The sequence below is a fragment of the Haliotis rubra genome, unplaced genomic scaffold (assembly GCF_003918875.1).
Source record: "Haliotis rubra isolate DU_JTF1 unplaced genomic scaffold, ASM391887v1 Scf2554, whole genome shotgun sequence".
NCBI classification, from domain to species: domain Eukaryota; kingdom Metazoa; phylum Mollusca; class Gastropoda; order Lepetellida; family Haliotidae; genus Haliotis; species Haliotis rubra.
The window spans coordinates 1,960-29,827 of record NW_025766619.1 but is presented as its reverse complement, the minus strand read 5'-3'; the positions used below and the strand labels follow the sequence as shown (position 1 = coordinate 29,827).

General features: G+C 45.1%; 1 protein-coding gene across 1 annotated transcript; it reads left to right on the top strand.

Moving 5' to 3' along the window:
- The first annotated feature begins 677 nt into the window (after nucleotides 1-677).
- On the top strand, nucleotides 678-27,868 carry LOC124279731 (kinesin-like protein KIF27). The gene is made up of 11 exons (XM_046715594.1): nucleotides 678-827; nucleotides 1,587-1,688; nucleotides 2,214-2,294; nucleotides 16,733-16,854; nucleotides 17,449-17,584; nucleotides 19,001-19,084; nucleotides 19,659-19,745; nucleotides 20,895-21,015; nucleotides 25,071-25,190; nucleotides 26,698-26,873; nucleotides 27,744-27,868. The coding sequence occupies exons 1-10, from the start codon at nucleotides 678-680 to the stop codon at nucleotides 26,814-26,816; spliced, it is 1,122 nt and encodes a 373-aa protein (XP_046571550.1). The 3' UTR covers nucleotides 26,817-26,873; nucleotides 27,744-27,868.

The window sequence follows — 27,868 nt, the reverse complement described above, 5'->3', positions numbered from 1 at the left end:
TGCTTTTATGTGAAACTTGCATGCATGGAGTTTCAAATAGGGTGTTTTCTAGCTCAGTGGTGCTGAGTGCCTCCAAGTCATCTGAGTTTCATCATGGGGCATATATTGTGGGTTCAAATACCAGTATGCCCCAATTATGTTTCTAGGTTTTGCTAGTGTGATAAACATCTAAATGAGTGAGGGAGGGAGTATGGTTTTATGCTGCTTTTAAGCAATATTCCAGCTATATCAGCAGAGAGACACCAGAAATGGGCTTCATACATTGTACCCATGTGGGGAATCGAACCCGGATCTTCGGCGTGACCAGTGAACGCTTTAACCACTAGGCTACCCCACCACCTCAGTAAACATCTGAAACCTGCATATTTCCTTTCTTGCATCACACATTATACTGAGAGAAATAAATAAAGGATCACAGGAAAATGCAAGCGTTCCTTTAATATTTTCCGGTTTTCATCACCACAGTGCTATTCAAACTGGTGATGAAAACTGGAAAATATTAAAGGAACGCTTGTGATCTGTGATCCTTTATTTGTTTCTCAGTTATCTATAATATAACAAGAACCTTTTTCAAAGTGGCATTAATACCATTCACACTTACTCTGCACCATGGGAGTTCTGTCTACTTTTCTTAGAGAAAAGATCTGGATATTGCAGATCATCTGAATAGGATTATCATGAGTAGGGTCCGTGTTTCTGTTTCCAGAGTCCATTCATCAATACAGGACTTCTGTCACTGGGAACGCGTCATCAGTGCCCTCGGGGATCCGAAGAAGAAGAGCACCCACATTCCATACCGGGAGTCCAAGATTACACGCTTGTTGAAGGTATTTATGTGTATGACTGTCTATGTACTCTGTACATGCCTTTAAGCACGCAGGTAGCCAAGTTAGCCTAGACAGGAAGCTGTGGAGAGTTCTGTATCTTGGTTGTCTTTAGGTTTGATTTGCTGGGAAGAGTTGTTCCCCTTGGGCACATCAAAAGCCAACGATTGTGGGTTCACCCTGATTATGTTTCTGCAGCACTATTAGGGGTGCGCGATAATACCGGTTAACCGGTATATTGCAATTCTAACTTCACAATCTGATGTATTGGCGGTACACTTTTCGCCGAACGGTTCACCCGATCACGCTCGGTAATTTCGTGGATGTAGTCAAAACTACTAATAGAGCAAAGTCTTCAATTTGGGAACATTTTCAATTCATCTCATGTAATTACATCTGAGTGGCCAGTGGCATTGTTTCAAAGAAAGTAAACAACGATTTAATGCCTTAAGTCATGTGCTACACTTTCACAATATGTTGCAATACATATTGCAATACGCCAACACATATCACAAAATATCGCAATACGAAAATTTGGCAATACCAAACCCTAAGCACTATGCCCATTCTTGTTGGTTAGGACAATGTGGTAAACTTCAGAGGCCTGCATCACTGCCGGCATTCCAGCCACATTAAGCTGCCTTGCTATACCTGGGATACTGTCAAAAGGTTTAGTGAATCTCGCTCACTATCCCAGTACCTGAACACCTGAATTGCCATGAAACCAGATTCCACACAGTGAAACTCCCATTGCTGTTTCAGGATTCCCTTGGTGGCAATGCACAGACCCTTATGATCTGCTGTATCAGTCCAGCCTCTGCCAACTTCGATGAGTCCCTCAATGCTCTCAAATATGCTAATAGGGTAAGTCATTAAATGCTCTCAAATATGCTACTGGAGCATGTCTCTCAGTGCTCTCAAAGATGCTAATGAAGCAAGTCTCTCCTCTCAATGGTCTCAGATATGCTAATGGGGCAGGTCCCTTAGTGCTTACAAATATGCAAATGAGGTAAGGCCCTTAATCTTTTAATGGTCTCAAATATGCTAATGGGGAAAATCTCTCAATGCTCTCAAATATGCTAATGGACAAGACCAGTATGTATTCAAATGAACAAATTCACTTGAGGTTATTTACCAAATGCAAAATTCATTGTATGTGTGTTCTTGTATACATGTATATCATACCCTTACTTCAAATGCACCTTGGGCTGTGGGGGTAGCCTAATGGTTAAAGCGTTGGCAAGTCGCCGAAGACCGGGTTCTAATCCCCACATGGGCACAATGTGTGAAGCCCATTTCTGGTGTCCCCAGCCCGTGATGTTGCTGGAATATTGCTAAGCCGCATAAAACTAAACTCAGTCAGTCCGGTCATTGCACCTTACATTTCAGGCAAGGAACATAAGAAACAAGCCTATTGTAAACAGAGACATTCAGTCAATTCGTTTTGAAGAAATGCAAAGTGAAATCAAGGTTTGTACTTCTCACTCTTTCATTGTATGATCACCTCGGAATACTGAGTGGGGGTAGGGTGCCCCTAGTGGTTAAAGCGTTGGCTCGATCACGCCGAAGACCGGGTTCGATTCCCCACATGGGCAATGTTAAGCCCATTTCTGGTGTCCCCCGCCGCGGATATTGCTGGAATATTGCTAAAGGCGTGGCTTATAAACTCAGTCAGTCAGTGGAATACTGGTACCCATGTCATGCCACAAAGTGAGATGATCTCTGAATTGTATTGTATTGATGTCATGTTCAGTCAGTCTGTTGGTGTTATTGATTGAGAATTGTATCATGAAAATATAGTTGCAAGCAACGATGAGGGGGCTCCACACCTTTAGTTCTATCCAGCCTATTGTGTATGTCACATATTTGATGAAAGTTGTAATAGTTTTAGTTAGTGCTAGTGCTAGTCTTTGGAGATACATTACTGCAATCAGTAGTTATAATCAAAACTAATAGCCCACTTGTACAGGTACATTGTGGTCGAAATCGGACGGTTGGTTTGAGAGTTACAGGTGTTTGAATTGTATTTGAGGGCTAGAAATCATCGTCCAAACGGAGCCAGAACATGTTTTTGACAGGCAAACGGATCTTCCAAATACAGCCGGGATCGTGGCGGTCATGTACTTTTTAAGAAGTTCTGGAGAAGAATAGTTCCCTCTTTAAAGGCTGTATCTCAGTTTTCCTTGGGTCTCACGGTCAAAACAATTAGTGTCTGGAATCACCAAGACTGCATCTATCATACTGGCACTTTTGTGCAGAATTTGCACAATGGTTACTAGACATCAGTGATGGAAAGTTTGAAATGTCTGGAGCTGATGGTTTCCAGCACAGCACATTTTAGGAGCAAACTACTCAGAAAACTGCTGAAAAACATGGTCCTTAACTGACAACAAAAATATCTGCCAAACGGTACAATTTAGGGACTTGACCCGTCCAGGCAAAATTGTTGGGAATTCAATTGTGCATCTGTACAAGAGATTTGGAAGTGTTGGAACAATTAGTTCTTGAGATATTTGCTGTCAAACTTTGAAATTTTGGAATTATTTTGAATTATCTCCCCTTTGCTATTGGCCCTAGAGCCTAGAGATTTTTAAGGGGAATATCTTCACCTCGGTGCGCATCTGTGTGATTTTTTGTAAGCGATTCAGAACATTAGTTTAGGAGGTATGTTTGGTAAAAAAATCGGCAAAATAATAAAAATTTTCCTTATCCTGACTCATGCTCTTTTGTTTGTCTTCTTCTTCTTGCGAACATAGTGGAACACTTGTATCTCCTTATTTGAAGCTCCCTTCAAAATAAAATCACTAATTGGTACTCACCACGAGTTGCTCCCCTTTGCTTCCCCTGGCGGGAAAGGTGTCGCCACCCTCTGGCCATGTGCTTCACTCTCTCCTTCTTCGCCCAGTGAGCAGGATGTGAGAGCGCCTTGTGTCTCCTTACACACCATATCCTTTGATAATCTCTTATTCTTTTTCAGAAGAAGTCCTCCTTGGGGTACATATAAGCATTAAAATGTCCATTTTAAAAGCCTACGACAGTTGTAACAATATTTCAATAAAATATTTTACCAAACAAAAAACTTGTTATGTGTGGTGAGACCACCCCTACAGGGCCCCGTAGAGGGCCCCCTACAGCCAAGAGCAGGTAACTCTGGCTGTGTACCTCGTATCTCACTTTTCATGCTGTCGTCGGCCGTGTAGGTCGATTGCATGGTCCAAGAAATAAGAGAGCGATGAGTGAGGATAGAGTCAAATCCTGTATGTATGGTTCCTTTTTTCGCCTCGGCCTAGCTGGAATCTTTGTATGACTTTTTCATTCATGATTTGTTGTAACTTTACGGGCGTGTTAAGCTGTCTCCAGCCAAATGTGGCAGGCAAGATGGCGGACCAGCGGGGTCCCGTTTGCTTTCCTTCTCCTGGCTTTAGAAAAAGCCTTGTAGTCGGGTTGTGAAAGGGCTGATATTTCATTTTGTAGATTATACTTGCCTAAATTCCTTTTTTTTCCAGGCTTTAGGTAAGTTTTGCTTGAGTGTTTTCGTGACGCGTTTACGTGTCCGGCTCACACATGTTGCTCTTTGTCACCTATGCGCGAATTGCGCCGCTATTATGGCTTTTACGCTAGTATTTAATAGCTTTGCTGTAACAGTTAAAATATAAAGCCGAGAGCTGTATTTTGTTCTGTTTTGTTGTGTGCATATTATATTATGTATATCGTTACAGTCCTTGCTATTATCATAAGCGTGGTTCTGTTTTGCAGCCCAAGGGGTGTGTCACCTGTAGCGCAGTTTGTCGCCTCAGGATCGCCACCTGGTTTGCTTACGTTGTTTAGCGGAGGAAGCCCATGACGAACAAGGTTGTTCTATGTGTCGTGGCTTTCTCCCCAGCACCATCAAGTCCAGGCGTGCTGATTACATGTTCTACACGTCCTTACTTCAGGCGGGGGGGACATTTGGGGGTCAGGAGTCAGCTAAAGACAAAGATAAAAAAAAAAAAAAGAAGGCTTGAAGCTTCCTCTCTCGGGGATGCTCCTAAGCGGCCCGAAGGGTACGGGCCTCCGGCTCCTTCACCTGCCATCCCCTCAACATCACAGGCACCTTCCCCCCTCCTGTCCCTGTTTCTAACCAGCTAACAATTGATTTACTTTTCTGATATATTGCAGAAGCAGATGGATTCGTCCACACTCTCGTGGCTGACGCGATGGCGGGCCTCCGTCAGGAGATTGGCGTCCGACCAGGTACGGTGTGTGTGCGAGGGTCTATGGCGGGCAGTGCTCCCAACCTCAGCTTAGGCTCTGGTGTGGGGTTTCTGTCGGGAGTGCGTCGGCTCGAAGTTTAGGTCTCGGTTGCTGGCCACCCTCCGCTTAGTAACTAGCTACACCGGCCCGAGCCTTGGCTCGGGTCTGGTCCAGTAGTTAGTAGTTTGGCAGTCCCTGTAGTTGCCGCTACTTACGAGTGATCCCACCGCTTGCCCGGCTTGGCGGGCCATTGGTGTCTGGATCATTTTGTCTCCCATTGAGGAATCCCAGCACGGCTCTTCCTCATCACGCGGCACCGACTCCGTCTCGAAGTCTTGGGTCGGTGTGTGCGGAGCAACCCGGCTCTGCTCGGAGCCTTTGTCCCTCTCATGTAGACCCTCGGATGATCCCCTCAGAGCTCTCTCTGGAAACAGAGACCTCACTCATTGAGGATCGATTCGAGGAGGCTATGGAGGAGGAGGATGAGGGTCGGAGGAGTTGAATGCGCCTTTGGTTTTGGCTTTCGGTCGCGTCCCTGAGGCAGGTGCGGGAATGCCTGCTTCTGTCCTGCCCCAGGTAGTGGTCAGTACTGGCGCACCGACCCTCAGGAGGTTAAGCCTCCCAGGGAGGCTTTGCTCCCACAAGGTGGGGGACACAAGGCTGGGCGTATATTACCCTCAGTCTTGTCTGAAGTAATCAGCCCCCTCCTCTGTGGTACCAGGTCCAGGTTCGATTTGCCAGGGAACTTGACCGTCGGTGCCTCATGGGAGAGCTTGCCTCTACAATCCCCCAGTGGTTGACGATTGTGTTTACGCATCCGTTAAGCCCTGGGGGTTCGCCGGTAATTCTATGGCTTCAGCCAAGCAAGATCGCCCGGCTTCCGCCCGTTCCACGACTAGCAGCTACAGCGCTTAAATCGCCTATCGATCCTTTGAAGAGCAATACCGCACGCGGTTCAATGCCTCAAAGTGGCGATCCATTCCGCCTACATCTCGGTGTTGCAGAGGCAACTACTGGATGTGGGTGGGGTGGAAGGAAGATTCGCCTCCCTCCACCTTGGCTAAGCAATTAACGGAGGTACAGTCACATCTGGCGCCGAGCGATTCTATCAGGTCGAGTCGGGTCGCCGCTTAAATGATGTCGGCGGTGATGGGCCTCCGTCGCCTGTAACTTTCATTGGCGAGGTATTCACCTGCCACGCAAGCAGGCTCTGCTGGCTGCCATTCCGATGGGTTCTACCCTGTTCCCGGGGCAGCTACAGTAGTCCGGGAGGCCGAGCTGAGGCTGTCTCAACCTTCAAGGACTCTAAGCCCTTGCTGGAACAGCCTCACACGTCTTCGCCACGCTCCCAGGTTGTCTCCTCCGCGATATCCTTCTGCGGCGGCGAAGGAATCTGTTAAATGGGCTCAGCCCTTGCAGTCCAGCGAGGAGGGTAAGGGGCAGAGGCAGGGGCAAGGGCAAGGCCACGCCCCACCAGCCTTTCAGAGGAAGGGGGAAGTCAGCCCGGCTTCCCAGCTATAATTCCTCCCGAGCCCTTGTTGGTACCAGACCAAGCAGTCGAGTACTGCCAAAGTCAGGTATTCAATGTCTCCTGCCACATATCCCTGTGGGTGGTCGACTTTCCCTCTTCCTGTCGGAATGGGAAAAAGTCACGTCCAATCCTCGGGTCCTGTCCACACTCAGGGAAGGCCACATGCCACACAGTGGAAGCGAGACCCACCCCTTCTCCGGGATCCGTTGCACTCCAGTGCGGCTGCCCTAGAGAAGGCGGAAGTGCTCGAGGCGAGGTCCAGTCGCTTGCTGGACAAGGCAGCCATAGAGGTGGTTCCTGTGGGACAAGAAATGTTGGGTTTTACTCAACTTATTTCCTTGTCACCAAAAGGACGCGGAGGGTTCAGACCTATTCTAAACCTCAAAGGTCTGAAACGACATGTTAGAGGTACCGTCCTTCAAGATGGAAACACTGCGTTCGGTGATTTCGTCTGTGGAGAAGGAGATTGGCTCCGATCAATGCGACCTCAAAGACAGCGTACTTCCATGTCCCTATGCACCCGAGTTCGGAAATACCTAAGGTTTTCCTTCGGCGGGAGGTGCTATCAGTTTCGGTACTCCCCTTCGGCATTTCCACAGCGCCAAGGGTGTTCACCAAACTCATGCTAATTCCAGCTCAGGTAGCCAGGTCACAGGGCAGGTGCTGTCACCCGCATACCTGGACGATTGGCTCCTCAGATGCGCTTTGCCACTCACTTGAGTCGAAGGCGACACTTGCTGTGATGAGTATTCTCACCAAGTTGGGCTGGATTATCAACCTCAAGAAATCAGAACTGGTTCCCACCCAGGATCTGGTGTTCTTGGGAGCGAGATTCGAGACAGCGCGAGGGATAGTCTCCCTGTCTCCGGACCGCGTCACCAAAGTCAGAGAGTTGTGTTACAATTTCTCGAGTTCCCCAGGGCCTCAGCTCGGACTTGGCTCCAGTTGTTAGGCAACATGGCGGCAACGGTGGACATCGTTTGGCGAACGCGGTTGAGGATGCGACCCATTCAGCAGGCTCTAGCTCGAATGTGGGTCCACACCCAGGGTTACGAGTTGATTCTCCACACTCCAGGGTGGCTAATTCCTCATTTACGGTGGTGGACACTGGCGGGAATTTATCCAAGGGCCCCTTTGGACATCCCATCGCCAGATCTCTCAATTCAGACGGACGCTTCCCTCACAGGGTGGGGGCGCATAAGCCTCTGTCGGTCTCAGGCCTGTGGTCACAGAGCGGCGCGCAACTGCACATCAATGTGCTAGAATTGAGAGCAGTCAGGTTGGTGTTCAAACGACTTCGGGAGCAGGTTCAAGGCCGTGTGGTCCGTCTCGAGATGGACAACCAGACGGCAATGACCTACATCCTGAAGCAGGGCGGTACGGTTTCCCCGTCTCTTCTGCAGGAGGCATGGCAGTTTCTGCTCTGAATGCGACCAGTTCGACATACGGGTAATGCCTGTTTATCTCCCAGGGCGGACAACGTTCGAGCAGATGCACTCTCGTCGTATCCTGGCCCCACACGCAGTGGATGCTCCATCGGGGATATTCGGGCTATCTCCCAGTTGTTCGAGGTCGTTCCAGGTGGATCTGTTTGCATCTGGGGGACGAACCAGATTCGGTGTTTGCTCTCGGATACGGATCGAGCCATCGCCAAGACGCTTTCCAGCTCGATTGGACGGACAGGGTTCTGTGGGCGTTCCCGCCCACTACCCTGATTCCCAAAGTCCTCTTGCAGCTTGCCACCCAACCAGCTCGACTTCTTGTGCTCCTTGCACCCTTTAATTGGTCGGCTCAAAGCTGGTTTCGGTACTTCTCAGGTTTCTGGCTCAGCCTCCTGTACTATTACCCTTTCGACCGGACTTACTATCCCAGAACGGGCGCCACCGAATCCCAGGATTCAGTGGGTGGCCTGGCCTCTGTCGGAATGCAGCCTCCCACGCGGCGGAATTCCTGCACCAGTTGCAGACACAATTCTGGCTTCGCGGAGGATTCGACAAACGTTCAGTATGAGGATAGATGGGCCTGTTATGCTGCGCTGGTGTGTCGGCAGAGGATTCTTGATCCCTTTTCTTCAACTGTAATTGAAGTACTGGAGTTCTTGCAGTCTCGGTTAGAAGCGGTTTAGCCGCGTCTACTATCCGGGCTACTCCACGGCAATCTCTGCCTTCCATATCCCTGCCGACGGTGCTCTCTCTTGGGCAGCACCCTCTCGCATGGCGCTTTTAGCAGGCGTGGACAGAATCCGTCCGACTGTCCGGGCGGATTAGTCCCCGATGGGACTTGTCAATCGCTCTTGATTGGATGTCCGTCCTCTCTTTCACGATCTGTCGCCTCTTTCACTCCAGCTGTTAAGTTGGAAGGCTGCCTTTCTTGTGGCGGTAACGTCTGGCAGGCGGTAGGTGATATCCATGCGATGTCAGCGGATCCTGCTCTGACTGTCTTTCACAAAGACAGAGTCAGTATTCGGGTTGCCAGACTCCTACCGTCCCTAAGGTCGCGAGGCTTTCATATAACGGCGCTATCGAACTGCCAGCTTTCACTCAGCCTCCATCGTCCGGTACCTCTCTTCGCGTGCTCCGCCTTAGATGTCCGTAGACTCTCAGGGCTTATATCAAACCGAACGGCTGCTATCAGGAAAGATAAGCAGCTGTTCTGTTGTTATGGCGGTGGCAAGGTTGGTCTTCCGCCAACAAGCAGACCATATCTAGGTGGCTTGTCTCTGCCATTTGTTCGAAGTTACTCTTACAAAGGATTAACCATCCCTCAGGGTTTAAAGGCTCATTCGGTTAGGGCAGTGGCGACATCAAAGCATAGCTGCACTGCCCATTGAGGAGATCTGCTCAGCTGCTATCTGGAGGCCGACCGAAGTACGCTCATCCGCCACTATCAGCTGGACAAACACTCACGGGAGCCGTGCTCGGTTTGGCCAGACAGTTCTCACCAGTGGGCAGTGTCGGTGATTCTCTAGCCGAATGAGCCTTAGAAATCACGCTTGCTTTTCTCATGGTGTAGGTGTTAATAAATTCCTCAATTTTTATCGGGTGGTGGTATCACATTGGTGGTGGTTTTACCGTATGTAGCGATTATCATCACTGCTACAGTCACTGTGTTCATCCCTGCACCACGCTTTCGCTGGTTTGGGTTGCTGAGGGATATATATTGGACTCACCCCATACTTTCCTCCCATTTTGATGGTTGGGGGTGGGACTTGGCGTCACGCTTTTATCATTCCACCAATAGCCTATCGGCTAGCTCCTTTTCCCCGCCTTGCCGCCCCGCCTGATTGACATCAGCGGGTCAGGTGACTAGGTGAGTGTACTTTCTCTCTCTGTCGCTTCGGCTGTGCTCTTCGACTGAACTAGGGGGTATGTTAGGCAGACAGAATACCACTCCCTAACTCAACATCGCTGGGAGTCTGTCTTATGCTTATATGTACCCCAAGGAGGACTTCTTCTGAAAAAGAATTTTACAAACCTGGAGAGGTTATGAATTCTTTGAAGAAAAGTCCTCCTTGGGGAACGTCCCTCCCTCCCCTCATTCTGTCTGACACGTTCAGCATGAAAAGTGAGGTACGAGGTACACAGCCAGAGTTACCTGCTCTTGGCTGTAGGGGGCCCTCTACGGGGCCCTGTAGGGGTGGTCTCACCACACATAACAAGTTTTTTGTTTGGTAAAATATTTTATTGAAATATTGTTACAACTGTCGTAGGCTTTTAAAATGGACATTTTAATGCTTATATGTACCCCAAGGAGGACTTTTCTTCAAAGAATTCATAACCTCTCCAGGTTTGTAAAAGTTTTTACCTCTCATAGGTTACTATAGAGGTATAGCTAGTATCCTTTACTATTTGTATTGATTAATTATCGTATTTCTACTGTTTATTCACGTGTATTCGTGATTGTTCAGTTAGCTTTACGTTGATGAAAATCTGTACGATTTGTAGATTACGTTTTTCTGCCTCCGATCCACATGTAATATGCCCTAGTTGTTCTACGCCGTGTGCGTTTAATTCACGTTGCAGTTACTGCATTAATTTATCTCATTCTGCATTTAATAAATATCACCTTTGCGTCTTAAGACGTGCTGCAGATAGATCACGCAAACAAGGGCAAAACATGGCAGAGAGTCCAGATATTCCATCCAGTCAGCTGCTAGCGATCGACCCTCTCCCGTCTGGTGTTCTGCTAGAGACCCCTGCGGCAGAGGAACGTGGGACGCAGTCCGCTACCTCGAAGAAACGACCGCCCTCCCCAGACATCTCGGGCCATTGCAGACCAAGTCTAAGAGGGCCTCATCGCCGCCTCAACGCAGATTGAGGGACACCAGGGCAGCGCAGACTTCCAAAGGGAAATCTACGAAGACAGCAAGAACTTTCTCAGCCGAGATCGCTTCCAGCAGCAGAATTGGGCCTCTACGATGATCAGCCGATAATCATCCCCGACTTACGGCAGAAGAAGCGACCGGTATGTCAGCGACTGTGACTTCTGCAGAGATCACCATGCAGCCTGATGCCTTCTACACCGACGCCAGACGCCATTGATGTGAACCCCATCGCGAGAAAAGACGCCGACGACTTCGCCACAGATCATCCCAGAAGACATGATGCGGCAGATTATGAACATCATGGAGGACCACTACAAACTGCGCGCAAGCAGGGTCCGAAGCCAAGCAAGGCTCCAACGTGACAGCACCCCAGAGGCACCCCCGGCCAACGTAGCAGCCAAGACGATGTCACCTTCGCCGAAGAAGTCCCGCACCACCTTGACGGCGGACCTAGATGTACAGCTTCGGGCGCCAAGGCCTTGGCGGAGAGATCATCACCATCTTCGATTTCATCTCTAGATATGGACTCAGACCATCAGACATCACGAAGCCTTCGCTCGAAGGTCATATCATCGATCCTCCTCGACCGACGAATGAAGCTTTGGCGGCGGCATTCGCACAAGGACATATGATTCCAGATCTTCATCATCTAGAAGAACATCGAGGGACGGCCCGAAGAGCTTCGCGAAGCTATCAACATTCACCACAAGTCTCCGAAGATCATCCCATAGACGCATCTCCACTTCGCTCATCACCAGGTCGATCACCAAGCCAGATCTCCACATAGAGCTGCGACAAGTCAACTAGATCGCCACAAACCTCATCAGATATACAGACAGCTACACGCGTCCCCAAGAGCATCTACAATTTGTTAATGATGATGGTTTTGAGGATGATGGAGGAATCATATTTTCTGATGCAGAGATACGGTATTGGATGGTCAATAACCTAGATCTCACATCACCATCTAAAAGTGGCAATACAGCTTAGACGATTTGATGAAGGAAGATGATCCAGATGCAATCACTCTACCCCGATCGACGATTGGATCGGCAGTGCCATTAGAATCTAGATGCAGCTTTCCAGAAAGCTACGAAAAGTTCAGATACCACATCTGCCCAACTTTCAAGCCAAGAAGTTCTCCACGATAACATGGACTCCTTCTACAAGGCCCAGGACATCGATGAGAACTATAAGATCATCAGCATGTAAAGAACAAGATTTACAAGATGGATGATCGCAGTTGGCTCATATAGAAACCATGACGAGATCGATGTTCTTTGGGTTAAATAGATCTAGGGCGATCAATGAGACTCTTATTACTAGATTCCGGGATTCCACGATGACGGAAGATGATAGAATGATTTATTCTGCCTTACTTATGCAAAAGAAAGATCAGCAGTTTTAACGGATCATCTTACATCTGTTTCAGCAGCACTGACCTTAGCTCGTCGCCAAGGCCTCCTCGCCTCCTGTAATTGGGGAGAACTTTACAGCCCCACTTTATATACAGCCCCGCGGGTCGACAACATCCATCTTTGACGGAGAAATCGACAAAGTCGCCAAGGAAGTCTCTAAGGATTCCAGGGAAGTCCTTATGATTAGATCGATGGACACACTAGCCAGCGCCATTCGTCAGACTTCACAGAGATACTCAGGCAGATCTAAGTTCACGGGCCTACAAAGAGCAAGAGACAGGAAGATAGCCAGCTCTAGAGGTAAAGATTCTTTTCAGCCCCCATACGGCAACTATAGAGGAGGATCAGGAAGAGGCAGGACACCCAGAGGTTCCCTTGCAATTATAGACGCTGAAACACAGGTTCGAACGACTGGAGTCTTCCACCCCCAGCCGCTCCAGTACAGCCAGCTCAAGTGGGTGGACGCTTCCAACTACACTGGGAAAACTGGGGAATATTGCAAGACCTTTACGCTCCTACAACATTCTTCAACACGGATTTCGTGATCTCTCTACAGGTTAAGCCTCCGCTGACAATCAAACCCCCAAGTTCGATTTACAAGCAACAACTACCAAAGATAAGAGAGGCTGTTTCATCACTCCTATCCAAACAGGCCATAGAAGTAATAGATCAAGCAAACGCCGAACCAGGTTTCTACTCCCCAGTTTTCCTAGTTCCCAAGAAAACTCCACGGAGAAATACAGACTCATCTACAACATGAGCTTTTTCAACAAGAACTATCTACGAAACCACCGGGTTTCGCATGATACATTTACCTCAGTTACGCCAGATGATTCGTCCTATGGACTACATGGGCAGCATAGATCTACAGGATGCCTACCTGCACATCCCCATTCATCCCGATTCCAGGAAATACCTACGATTTACTCTAGAAGGGCTACATTACCAGTGGAAAGTACTCCCATTCGAATATCATCAGCCCCTGGCTATTCAATGAGGATAACGAAACCGATTATCAAATTTCTACATCGTCAAGGGCTACGCAGTCGCTTTACCTCGACGGCGGGATACAAGTAGATCAAGATCCACTCGCGCCTCTCAAACTACAGTTAAATTACATCATAAAGCTACTAACACAACTAGGGTTGGTTAGTAAACTTGCATAAGTCGGACCTAGTACCATCGCAGAAGACCTGCAGTTCCTAGGTATTCGATTCATCACAAATCGCAACCGTGATTTTGGTACCAGAAGACCGTTGGCTCAAGATACAGCAGACCATTCCACCAGCTCTACTCTCCGTTACCACTGCGACAATGGCAGAGCCTACTAGGTCTTCTCACATCAGCCCAAGACATGACTGTCACAGGCAGATTACAGTTACGCCCCTACAGGTCTCATCATCAACGACATCTCAACGATGTACAACCATTCAGTCTACCAAACATCTCAGACCGCATCTACTATGGTGGACCAAGAAATCGAATGTCTGCGAAGGGATTTGTTTAGCAGAGCAGGAATACAAAACCCATCTGTATGTAGACGCCACCACCAAGGTTGGGGAGCTCATCTCACCAACCACACGATATCAGGGTTATGGAATCAGCAAGAATGCAAACTCCATATAAACAGTCTAGAAATGAAAGCTGTAATCAACGCCATTCTACATTGGAGCACATTTCTACAAATGCGCCTTAATGATCCATACAGACAATTCGACAGTGGCGCTTCTACATAAACAAGCAAGGCTCAACGAGATCGATGAACCTTTTGAACCTAAGCTTTCAACTGTTCGATTTAATACAAGATCTAAATCTACATGTCAGAGCAGTGCACATTCGGAGCCAGAAATATACTAGCAGACGCCTCTCGGCCTCATCTACCATCACCGACAGAGTGGATGATCAACAGGGAAATTTTTGCACAGATAATCAAGCAATTAGGAGCGCTAATAGACCTATTCGCCACGCGATTCAACAATCAGCTACCAACATTCGTGTCACCAGTCCCAGACCCCAAGCTTGGGCAACGGACGCTAAGTCTATCATGGAAGGCCTCAATGCGTGCGCTAGCTTCCGCCACCGCCAGCAATAATACCTCAAGTATTACAGAAAATCAGACAAACACAGAGCCTACAACTCACTTTGGTAGCCCTACTGGCGGCCAGAACGTGGTTTCCCATACTAATTCAAGAAATCGGTCAACCAACACTGGAGCTACCTGCGCCAAAAACCTGTTAATTCATCCTCACACCAAACAAGTGCACGGAAACCCAGCAATGTTCCAACTACACGTATGGACTGTATACAAATGTGTTTAAACAAGAGAGGATATTCTGCCAGGGCGGCAAAAGCAGTCACGCTTTGCTTACGTTACTCAACTCGTAATCCTTGTACGGCGACAAGTGGCACAGTTTCAAAATTATGCAACAAAGAAAGGGTTTACAGCAAGAGAGGCTTCACAACCTCAAGTGGCAGACTATTTGTGTTACCTACCCAAAACAAACAATTAAAGGTTCAACGATATCAACATATCTTGCGCGCTTTAGTTCTGTAATCACCATGAGAACGGGTGTCAAATTGACAAGATCTCCAGAGTTACTGGCCTTACTACGAAGCTTTCGATTGGAGGACCAAAAGCGAAGTTCCACGCCCAGCTTGGGATCTGAATGTAGTGTTACAACTCCTCACGAGTGAGGTCTATGAACCTTTGGAATCGACAAACTTTGAATTTCTCTCACAGAAAACACTGTTTCTGCTATCGCTAGCCACAGCAGCAAGAATGTCTGAAATTCACGCTTCTGGATTACGAGAGGATACAGTTTGATGACAATCATAACACAGCCGCACTCGGATTAAGATGGGATTTCATCGCGAAAAATCAACTGCCAGGTCAACCAGACAGATTATTCCACATCCCGGGCGCTTATCCTCTATTCTCGGATCAGAAGATACACAAGACCTATCACTGTGTCCGGTAAGAGCTTCAAAGTTTATTTACGACGATCCAAAACAAGGAGAAGATTTCCTCAAACGCTTATTCATCCCCTTATCGCCTACCGTAATCAAACAGAAGTGTCACGGACCACAATATCTATTTGGATAAGGACTGTCATTCTCCGTGCCTACAAGGCAGCAGGCTTGAACCCACCAACAGCATCAAATCCACATGAGATCAGGGCACTGGCCTCTACCTCGCCTCTACACGTAACTGTTCCTTGAACACGCATTATGGAAGGATGCTATTGGAAATCTAACATGGTATTTGCTAATCACTACCTGAGAGACATCACTACAGAAGATGTCTCTGGCATTCACCATTTCTGACCACTGGTCCTCGCTCAGCAACTGACAGTCCCTCGTAGGCTTAAAATATTATCCTCACAAGATTAATATGTATTTTATACATACTCATCTAGCTTATAACTCTCACGGAGTTTTAGGGCTATGTATATATGTTCAGCTTAAGTATTCAACCTTAAGCATATACTTTGGTATAGTCAATTTCAGTGCCTCTATCAGAGTCACCTATATATATATATATATTTATATGTATTGTTCAATATATTCATAATGTAATTCCCCTTTAATGGCTTTTATATAACCTATGGTTTCTTTATACAGGAAACATCCTAAATCTAAGCCTTCATGAAGTTCCCCGTGATATTACAGTATATCTATACAAAATCACTAATTATAAATCCAAAGTATTATGTTACCCACCTCCGTTCAGTAGGATGCTACAAGAAAAGAGCATGAGTCAGGATAAGGAAAAATATGTAATTTTTAGAGTAAAATTGATATTTTATACTTATCCTGACTCATGAGGTTAGCCCTCCCATCCTCCCCACATAACACTTTGGATTTCCCTGTAAATTCAAGTGTTGGGCTCGCTAAATCAGGAGAGAGTGGAGCACATGGCCAGAGGGTGGCGACACCTTTCCCGCCAGGGGAAGCAAAGGGGAGCAACTCGTGGTGAGTACCAATTAGTGATTTTATTTTGAAGGGAGCTTCAAATAAGGAGATACAAGTGTTCCACTATGTTCGCAAGAAGAAGAAGACAAGCAAAAGAGCATGAGTCAGGATAAGTATAAAATATCAATTTTACTCTAAAAATTACATTAATAATAATAATAATAATCCGAACGATTACAATAGGTCTCCTGCCTAGAGGCAAGGAGCCCTAATAACTACCCTTTGATGATTCGGGGGATTTTCCCCTCACCAATATTATTGTCAAAAGATGGTGTTTGTGTGGTCAAACAGTTTGCGGGATGATAAAAGTGGATAGCATGATTTTAGTTATGAGCTGGCTCTTTTAGTGTCATTTCAGACTCAGTTATTGGAGATGGATTTCACCCACGTATAGTGTACGTGTTCATTTACTCAGTTACTGTTACTTTAGGCACTGCGGGAAGAACTGGTGCGACAGCGCACATCAGTTTTCAGTGCTGGGAGAGACCCAAGCATAGAGAGGATGCAGCAAGATGTTGATATTATACAGGAACTGGAAGAGAAAGTAGTCAGGTGAGTGGGAGGTTATACCTGAGCATGGGTAGGGTTGGATGGCAGAGCTGCACATGGAAAAGATGCAGCAAGACTTAAGCCAGGTGTTTGGGAAGGAGAGGTCCAAGCAATGTGAGGATTCAGCAGACCTGATGAAGCAAACTCTATGTGGATTGTAACCTTACATTCATCCTTGTTTGTTTGTTGTCTGTTTGCACTCAGCAATATTCAGTGGTCTGTAAATAATCGAGTCTGGACCAGACATTCCAGTGACTGACATCGTGAGCATCGATCTACGCAATTTGAATACAAGTAAGCGAGTCTGACCACCCGATGCTGTTAGTCGCCTCTTACGACAAGCACTGGTTGCTGAAGACCAATTCTAACCTGGATCTTCACGGGTGACACTCATCTTTATCATGCATACACTCACCGCCATATAGCTGGGATATTGCTGAGTGTGGCGTAAAACTCACTCACTCAGTCACCTCACTCACCTCACTCACAGATAAACTACTGTTCCAGAGTTAAACGAAACAAACTCCCAACAAGTTCACCAGCTAGATGAGCTGATTGTTTCTGACCATGTTTGTGAGATGGCTGTGGTGTTTTCAGATTACAGACAGAGTGTTCCCACTACCGCATGGTTTCGGAGGAAGCCTACAAGCAGCTGATTGAGATAAAGGAGAGAGAGATGTTGTCCAAGAGTCAAGACATCAGGCTAAAGGACTGGCTGGATCTCATGGAAGAGGTAGAGTTTGCAACATTTGTCTGAAGCAGATAGTCTTAAACATGTGAATTATTAGTCATCCCATGGACATTTCAGGGGCAGAATAGATCATCTGTACCCAACCCTATGTTTTCCTGGGGCACTGAATGTCCTTGGTAATCTTAGTGGGGATTCTTGGGCACTGTAGATCCTCAGAACCTCTCATGATGGGGATTCTGGGGCACAGTAGGTCCCCAGTACCTCACCTGATGGGGATTCTGGGGCACAGTAGGTCTCCCAGTGCCTCATCTGGTGGACCCATGGGTATTCTGGGGCACAGTAGGTGCTGAATACCCACCTGGTGGGGATTCTTGAACACAGTATGTCCCTCAATACCCTCACCTGGTGGGGGATTCTGGGGCACAGTAGGTTCCCCAGCACCTCACTCTAGTGGGGATTCCAGGACACAGTAGGTTCCCAGTACCTCACCTGGTGGGGATTCTGGGCACAGCAGGTTCCCAGCACCTCACTTAGTGGGGATTCCAGGACACAGTAGGGTCCTCAGTACCTCACCTGGTGGGGATTCTGGGGCACAGTAGGTTCCCAGTACCTCACCTGGTGGGGATTCTGGGGCACAGTAGGTCCTCAGTACCTCACCTGGTGGGGATTCTGGGGCTCAGTAGGTCCCCAGTACCTCACCTGGTGGGGATTCCAGGGAACAGTAGGTCCTGAGTACCTACCTGGTGGGGATTCCAGGGAACAGTAGGTCCTGAGTACCTAACCTAGTGGTTATTAAAGAACACACTAGGTCTCCAGTTTCCTTCTTGTCAGGCATTTCCAGTCTCTCTGGTAGGGTTTACAGGGCACAGAACATCCTCAGTACTTCTGTAGAAGAGTACAGGGTACAGTAGGTCCCCATTATATTGGCTGGTGTGATTCCTTAGCCGGTATTACACCATTCTTGTAGTCAAAGAACATTTGTGAAAGAGGATCAGATTGTCACAAGTGGGCCCTTGTCCATGTTGTCTAAGGTTTCCTGAACTGAGTATTTCACCTGTGAAGGTCCAGGTTAGAATGTACCTTCAGTAATCCATGCTTGTCGAAGAGGTGACTAACGGGATTGGTGGTCAGGCTCGCTGACTTGGTTGACACATGTCATCGGTTCCCCATTGCGCAGATCGATGCTCATGCTGTTGATCACTGGATTGTCTGGTCCAGACTCGATTATTTACAGACATCCGCCATATAGCTGGAATATTGCTGAGTGCAGCATAAAACTAAACTCACTCACTCACTCACTCACTCACTCACTGAACTGAGTATTTACAAGTCACCTTGTCGTGACCAGATTACTGCTGACTAGAGCATTCTCTCATTCCCTTGTTTAACCTGGCTGATTGTGTATATTGATTCTGATGTTTGAGCTTTAATGATATGGTACTCACCTCATCTTTCCAGATAAAAAACAGAGTTCCCTCTACATTATCTAGAGAAAGCATGGAGAACCAGACCATTAGAGATTTGGAGAGTGAACTTAGAAAGGTAAATATGCTCAGACTGAATCCTGGTAATGTCAGATGGACTGAACCTACATAACCTGGACACCTTTTCCTTCATATATTCTTTTTTCTTCATTTTCTCTCTTAAAATGTCGGGGCGGCGGGGTTGCCTAGTGGTTAAAGTGTTCGCTCGTCACGGCGAAGACCCGGGTTTGATTCCCCACATGGATACAATGTGTGAAGCCCATTTCTGGTGTCCCCCCACGGTGATATTGCTGGAATATTGCTAAAAGCGGCTTAAAACTAAACTTACTCACTCTTAAAATGTTAATGTGTAATTTATAGAATAATCTACTTAAGACTCAGATTTATGGAAATCTGTCCCTAATTGAATGAATGTTGTAAGTCGCTTGCCAATGGATTAGGATTAACACCATTTATTCATCTGGGAAAGATAATCTGTTATTCCTCAGCGATCATTATTTATTTTCCTAAGTATTTTGTTGTCCAGAGGACAGTTTGTCCTGTATTGAGGCACAAAATTCTATTCTCTTTTGTCCATACATCCATGAAAGAGACTGGCTTTTCTAGTTCAATAATGTCTTGTGTTTACTCAGTGTCGTGACGATCTCAGAAGTGATGAAGATATCTTTGCTGAGAAGACGCGAGAAGTAAACCACCTGGCAGAGAGAATCGAAGAACTGGTAGGTTGCTGATGCAGAATCATGTCAGTCACCTGCCCCGCCCACAAGATTTTTATGTGTCCTTGTTCATGGTCTCTGAGGGGCGGTGGGGCAGCCTAGTGGTTAAGGCGTTGGCTCGTCACGCCAAAGACCCGGGTTCGAATCCCCACATGGGTAAAATGTGTGAAGCCCATTTCTGGTGTCCCCCGCCGTGATGTTGCTGGAATATTACTAAAAGTGGCGTAAAACCAAACTCAGTCAGTCATGGTCTCTGAAAGTAAGCTAAGACTGAATCCATGCATGGTTTTATATTGATAAAATAATAGCAGAAATTTTGGGTAAAAATCTTTAATTTGCCCCAGTATAAGTAAAATGCTCAATGCAACTCACTCTTCACTGATATGGGTCATGGTTGATCCCAGTCACCATCAGAATCTTAGTTCATTATAAAGAGTTGCTTCCCTTAGGCATGCAAGGAACCTCTGATCAAGGTACAGTGAAACCTGCCAACACCAGCACCTGTCTAATCCGGGCCCATGTCAGAACGGCATAAAATTTTGGTCCCGCCATTGTACAACGATATTATGATCATTAAATGGCACGTCATGACTTTCTGGTGCAACAAGCAATTTTAATTGTAATTAACACTGTCTAAACCGGCATGGGTATGAGCAGTCAATCAAGGACCCATAATCCAATACACTAATTAATCCTCTTGGCATGCTGGACAATCAGGAAGTAGTGATCACGCGGTGAATCAAACGCTCGTAGGATTTATCACTGGAGGATTGCATTAACTGTTTTCAAGTGAGTGACATGTGTCAGAGAGTAGATAAATAGGCATCGGTTTTATTGACTCGTCAGTCACTTTGTGTGTCATGATGGCATGAAATGATCGTCACTGTCTAATCCAGCATTTTATTTCGGTCTTGTGGGGGGTCAGGTTTAGACATGTTTCACAGTATTTGATTCCTGGTTTACCCTGAGGTTATTGTTAGTTTGTTAACACCATCCTCATGCTCTAGGGTTTAGACAGTGCGGTAAACTGGATATGACCTGCTTCACATAGGTGTTTCTGCCATATAAAGTGGACCACATGGTATAACTGAAATATTGTTTGAAAACAGCCTTGAGTCTTGCTCGCCACTCATGATGGTGTACAACTTGCAGGAGAAGGAAGTGGCCGAGGGCAATGCAGCACTCAAGTCCTCCTTCGAGACGCATGCCAGCCCAGGAACAGAACATGCTGGAGCAGCAGCTGAAGATCGAGGAACTGCAGAGAGCTCTCAAAGTAAGGATGTCAAATGTGACATGATCACATGGTGTACTAACCAGTGTTAACCTTACCTCACTTCTTTCTTGTCTCATCTCTACAGGATTCCTGATACCCGTGAAGGTCCGGGTTAGAATATTGATCTTCAGTAACCCATGCTTGTCGAAGAGGCGCACTCACGGGATCGGGTGGTCAGGCTCGCTGGCTTGGTTGACACATGTCATAGGATCCCAAATGCACAGATCGATGCTCATGCTGTTAATCACTGGATTGTCAGGTCCAGACTCGATTATTAACAGACCGCCGCCATATAGCTGGAATATAGCTGAGTGCGGTGTAAAACTAAACTCACTCACAGATTTCCTGAGGCAATGTCATTATTATGAAGGCTTTCCATAAATATTATCCATTCTTGGAATAAGGAAAAAGGAACATTGATTTCTAACTACAAGTCATGCAGTAATAGAGAAAATAGAACAATTTGAACAGAGGCAGAAACTACACCAAAATCTCAGTATCAACTAGGGGCAGTGGGGTAGCCTAGTGGTTAAAGCGTTGTCTTGTCACGCCGAAGACCCGGGTTCGAATCCCCACATGGGTACAATGTGTGAAGCCCATTTCTGGTGTCCCCCGCCGTGATGTTGCTGGAATATTGCTAAAAGCGGCGTAAAACCAAACTCAGTCAGTCAGTATCAACTATGATGTGTAATGGGATACTTCATGATACAATATTGTCAAATACACTGTTCTTGAGTAAATATTTATGCAATTATTATAATCATGATCATTTTAATACAACAAAGAATCAGAAAATAATTTTCAACAAACACCTTGGAGTGAATTGTGTTCATTTGGTGCCAAATTCATCAGCACTTATTCTTTATCAGATTCGGTGAGAAAGTTCTGAATTTTGAACAGTATTGTCTCACATACCACCAAAGCGTAGAGAGTTGAAAGAATTTTTGATATAAAACACATCTTTAATTTCATGATGCAGTCTTTGCCAAGAAGCCTACAAATCCTCATCATCAGTTTCAACAAGTTTTACTGTTGTTATAAGAACAATATTAGCCGAACTTCAAGTAAACAGTTCCGGTATTATCAGCTTTCGAAATACCTGCCTGCCTGACAGGTCGCCAGATTCTCAAATTCACCTGCCCGACGGTCGGGTCAAAATTTAGACATGTATATGAAGATATTCATCATATTTCAGGATAATAAATCATTATTAATTCACTCGTAAATATAAATGATGATTCCCAATTGGATGATAAACTACGTCCCGTGTCAAATTAAATTATTTGGCGGCAGGTAAGTTTTGGTCAGGGTTAGCAAGTGGTCTGGCTGAATGTTTTGGGAGTTTCATACCCTGATATTATGCTAAAATCACTCACCGGACAACTTGCGACACAGAATCATTAACGCTTAGCATCATTTACAGTACCTTTTACCATTTTAATATGGACAATATTCACTGTTGTTAAAACCCAGTATTTTACCAGACTCTGTCTACTGACTATTGATTACCCTTGGTAGCAGAGTGATTTTACCCTAGACAAGCAGTCCGGCTATGTTCTGTGTATTCATCTCCTGTTTAAATGTATTGCAGCCAGACATCCAGGTCATACATGATGAGGTTGATCAACAAAGTCCCCTTTTCCAAAAGAAACATTTCCAACGAGGGGTATTCATCCTTCATATGTTCATCACATAATTTTGCACATGCATATTAGTTCTTCTTGGCAACAGCACCATCTTTGTACACCTCTCTCTTAGTAGAATTAAGTGTTAGGAAAAAGTGGTCCCTTGTATCTCATGATTGTTATGAGAGACAAATCCAGTTGAGATTAGCCACGGTAGATTGTTACATGATGATAGAGACGTGGTTGATTGGTGCCATGAAAACCATTTTTATGGTTACACAAGTATCAAGTGCATATGGTTAGTTTAAAGTGGCTGTTTTCCTAAAGATGTGTTACCATATCATTATTTACCCAGTGTTAAACAATGATGGATAAATGGATACAATTTCAAATTATACATCTACGTTTAAGTAAAGTTTCGAATTTTGGTGATCCTTAGCAAAGTGTGAGTAGTATATAATGCCATGATCGCCACGAGGCATAGTAGTATGTTTGTCACGAAATGATTGATTTTACTGCGGCATGTAATGAGACATTGTCTGGTTGTGTGTCATGAACCCCAGCCAAATAGACCAATGCTCACACGATTGATCACTAGTTCCTCGTTCCAGGCTTCGGAACACTTTGTAACACATAATCTTGACATTTTAGCACACCCTAGAACAAGAGGCCATGTACCAGTACAAAATTAATTCTATGAGTCCAAAATGTTAAATGTACTGAATGTTTAGGTGCCAGAGCTCCAGATAAGATTTAGCTCATGTGGGTACTGTGCCCACTGTATTTTTTTGGAGTGGGTATTATGAATATTGAGTGGGTATTTCATTTTCCGTTACCCACTGCTTTCAAATATGTGCACATTTCAGTCATCATATTACTCACCTAAGTATATATCATTGAGTAAGTTAACTAAGCAGGTATGTTCTGCCTTATGTCATACCTAATCAAAACCAACTTAAATATAATGGAAATGATTTTATAAAAAATCACTCATCCTATACCTGACAGTACAACACTTGTCCTATACTAACAGTACAACTTGATAGCAATCAATGTCTTTTTCATTACGCAAGCGATTTTTATAAATATATTCTGTACGCATTTGTTTTAAACTTTTTTCGTATCTAACATTTTAAATGCGTAATTGGTATGCAACAATTATTTTTCAATGCGTAATTGGAAATTTTATATGCGTATTTTAGCCGGATACGCAGCTTATCTGGGCCTCTGGGTGCTATGAGGGAACTGGTTAATTTATGATTGAACAGAAGCACTGCAGACCAACACTGAACATGTTTTACATTTTTACTAGATTTTGTTCTTTAGGGGTGGTTCTTCTGGTGTCAGCACATACCATTTAAATATATGCACCTATCTTTTTTGTTGCTGTTTAAACAAGACATGATCTTGCCACTGTACCCTGTTGCCATTGAAATGCTCACATTTAATTTTGATTCATTGTTTGGGAAGTGGAAGCTACTATGTTGATATTGCACATTGACAACTAACGAATATGATTTCCGCTCCTTTTAGCTTTTTAAAAACTGTTTGTCCAGATTTTTGTCAAATTCTTCGGGCGTGTATTTGTTATAACACTACCTCAGTGAAGTATATATACTTTTACTTTTTAGGGTGAAGTCAAATCTCTGAGGGTCTGGGTTCGAATCCCAGGTGGGACTCCACCCAAAAAGTTCTTTAGTTTGAAAGTGTAATCCCAAATATAGCATATGTATCATGTAGTCTTTTACTGAAAAAAAACAATAAAATATACTCATTATTATTCAGTATCCACAATCAATATTGAATTTTCTAAACTGATATTTCAGTGTGAAGAACCAACACAAGGTTATCATGTTTATCACTAGCGACACTATTTATTATAGATTTGAGATATTTTTTTATGCTATGTGTGATTAGGCTGAATGTATAGGCCCTTTGTTTGATCTTTGAATTGCCACTAGCATTTACAGGTCACAGTGGTATAGCTGGAACACTAGCATTAAGAACTCTCACTCACTCACTCACTCACTCACTCTGTCACTGATTCATCAACAACATATCTGACCTGCTTCATTTCAGGTTTTCTGTGCACAGCTGGCAAACAGTGATGTAACTGAGCTTCTATCAAAGGGCATCTCTGACTCCTTGAACCTTCTTTGTTAAAAAGATAACTATTAACACAACAATAGAAATATAACCTTTGTATGTTAATCCCTTTCATTTAATTCACAGCAAACCATTATTATACGTTCATATTCTAATGTTTACAAAGCAATCATATATCATATTTGTTAGTTTGGTGATCCTCCTCTTTAGATAGAGACATTGATTGACATTGATTGGCAGTGGAAGAGACTCAGGGGCCGCATGTTATATATCAATGTGTTATCATGTACGGATAGTGACCATGTTGTGCTTCCACCATCACAGGAGACACTGCTAGGTTCAAGCAGCATTCTGGACAGCACTGCTGTTACGTCAAGTGCACCTCCTGTCACGGGCAGAAGACCCAAGTCTGTTCCTGCTCACGTCAATCGCAAACAGGACAATGTAAGTGAATGTTGGTATATCTGTGAAGGTGTTGGGTTATCGACCTATGTCTTGTTTCATGATGTTGTGTTAATGCTATTAGGATGACATGTGTGTGAAATTCTTAGGACTTGTATTAGTCTGACGGATGAATATAGCTGACACGGGTTAAGACAAGATGTAAAACATGAGTATTATGTTAATACCTTACACTATTTATACTATATACCTCTGTCCTACTCCACAACAAACCACATGTGACACATGTGGTCTCACCGCAGGCAAGCGAGATTGTTCAAAATTGCCTCTGTTCACCCAGCAGAAAATGGGTACCCAGTGGGATAAGTCACATGACTATTAACCTCCTAGAATTTTGAGAGATTACAAGCTTGAAATATAAGGTGAGGTGAAATTGGGTTTAACGTCGTGCTTGAGAATATTTCGCTCATATGACGACGTGCATGCGTGTGTATGTGTGTGTGCGGCTGCTTGTACTAGCCCAGACTGAAGCTGGTTTTATAGTGCTAGCCCACTGAGATACCATGCCGCAGTGAAGCATGAATACCCCACACAGACACATTATACTGACTCCGAGCCGACCAGTCCTTGTTGTACCCATTAATGCCGAGCACCAGGCAGGGACCAACAAGTACCATATTTTAACGTCTTTTGGTATGACGCGGTCAGGGATTGAACCCGCGACCTTCCACTTTCCAGGCGGACGCTCTAACCACTACACCACGGAGGCGGCCCTTGAAATATAACTGAAAATGGGATAACTAAGCTTGGCTGTTTTCCACAGTTGTAGTTCAGTGACTTTAGTGAGCATGGAAAGTCTATACCTATTGTAAGCCTATGTCACTGACTTGTGGTTGGCCAAGTTTCCATATGGTCTCCTTGCTGTACATTGTACTGTGTGTTGTTCCAGTGAATAATTTGTCATGGTTGGATAATTACATGTATTCACATTGATGTGTCCTTATAACAAGCAGCACAAATATGTCCTTCAAGAGAGTACATTATAAGTTGTTCACTGGTCACGAGGGGGCATGGGTTGATGTACCCTTAATGTTTGTTTGTGTTCCCTGAGCCCGAAGGGCAAGGGGAACATAAACAAACATCGAGGGTACATGAACCCATGGGCCCCGAGGGACCAGTGAACAACATATGTATCTTACCGAACACCTTAATGTTAATTTTGAATTGTTTGAAGCACAGGTACAAATCTTTTTGTAGCCATCGCTAGATTTTGCTGACAAGAAAAACAGATTTAGAGTTATCTCCCTTCCATCGATTTGCATTCGCAAAACATCGGTAATTTTCGTACATCATACGTGATTCAATGTTAGTCGAGATAAAGAATTTCTACCACGAAGTACCAAATGAGTTGCCATTGACAGTGGTGTACATTGAAATGTTACTCGCTTGTAAGCGGGGTACATTGAAAATAATAGAAGAGCGCTCACCCAATCAGAAAGCGACCTTCATGTGTGAGGTAAGATAAGTGTTCGTGTTCCCTCCTTTCCAGTTTTACTCAAATCTGAGGCCACCATCACGAAACATCAAGACAAGTCCTGCACTGTTTTCTCTGGAACGGGTCATGCAAAGCTTCCGGGCCCGAAGCCAGCTCTTGGTAACCAGGCTTGAGGACAGTGACGAGGTCCTGCACCAGACCTTCAGTGATGAGGAGAACCAACGGCCTGGGTCGGTATTTGACTTCAGTTAACTTTACACTATGCTGGTACTGTGACAATAGAATTGGTTAGAATTGGTCTTCAGTAACCCATGCTTGTCATAAGAGGCAACTAACAGGATCGGGTGGTCAGGCTCAGTAGTATATACAACAGGGGTACGAGATCAATTCCAACAAAAGACTCTGTAAAGCTTCATTTATGAAATAAAGCTTTTGTCAGGCCCTTATCTCTCCCCGCTATTGTATATACCATGGTTTCATAAATGAAGCTTTACAGAGTCTTTTGTTGGAATTGATCTTGTACCCCTGTTGTATATACTACTGGCTCACTTGGTTGACACATGTCATCGTATCCCAATGATACGTAGATCAATGCTCATGCTGTTGATCACTGGATTGTCTGGTCCAGGATCTAGTAATTACAGACCGCTGGCACACAGCTGGAATACTGCTGAGTGCTGTGTTAAACAAAAACCAACCAACCAACCAACCAATCCTATGCTGGTATGACATGCCTTATGAGTAGGTGATGAGGCCGTGGATTGGTTGGTGTCGTCATATCCTGATGATGTGGATCTTTGCTCACAGTATCAATCATTGGATTATCAGGTCCAGGGTTGATAATGTGCATAGTACTGGAATATTGCATGGTGCAGCATTAAACAACAAAATCCAACACATGCTCAAACACCTGTAAGGTGAGAGACTGTCATTGAATCAGAATCACAGGGTTGGATGTGGTGAACTTTTTTTGCTTGAAACATCTTTGTGAGATGAAAACAGAATTTAAGTAATTGTTAGATATGTCAGAACACCATTAACTTTGAGAAATAAATTATGAAAAAAAATCAACTTTGAATTATGAATGTTTCCAACTGCAGAACTGGAGATAACTCCTTTGTCCGTCGAGGAACGTTCCGTGTAAAGAAGGGGTCAAGGAATGATGAAGACAAGGAGAACCGGTTGTCTGTAGACGACATGCCAGAAGTCAGGAGGAGCAAGCCAG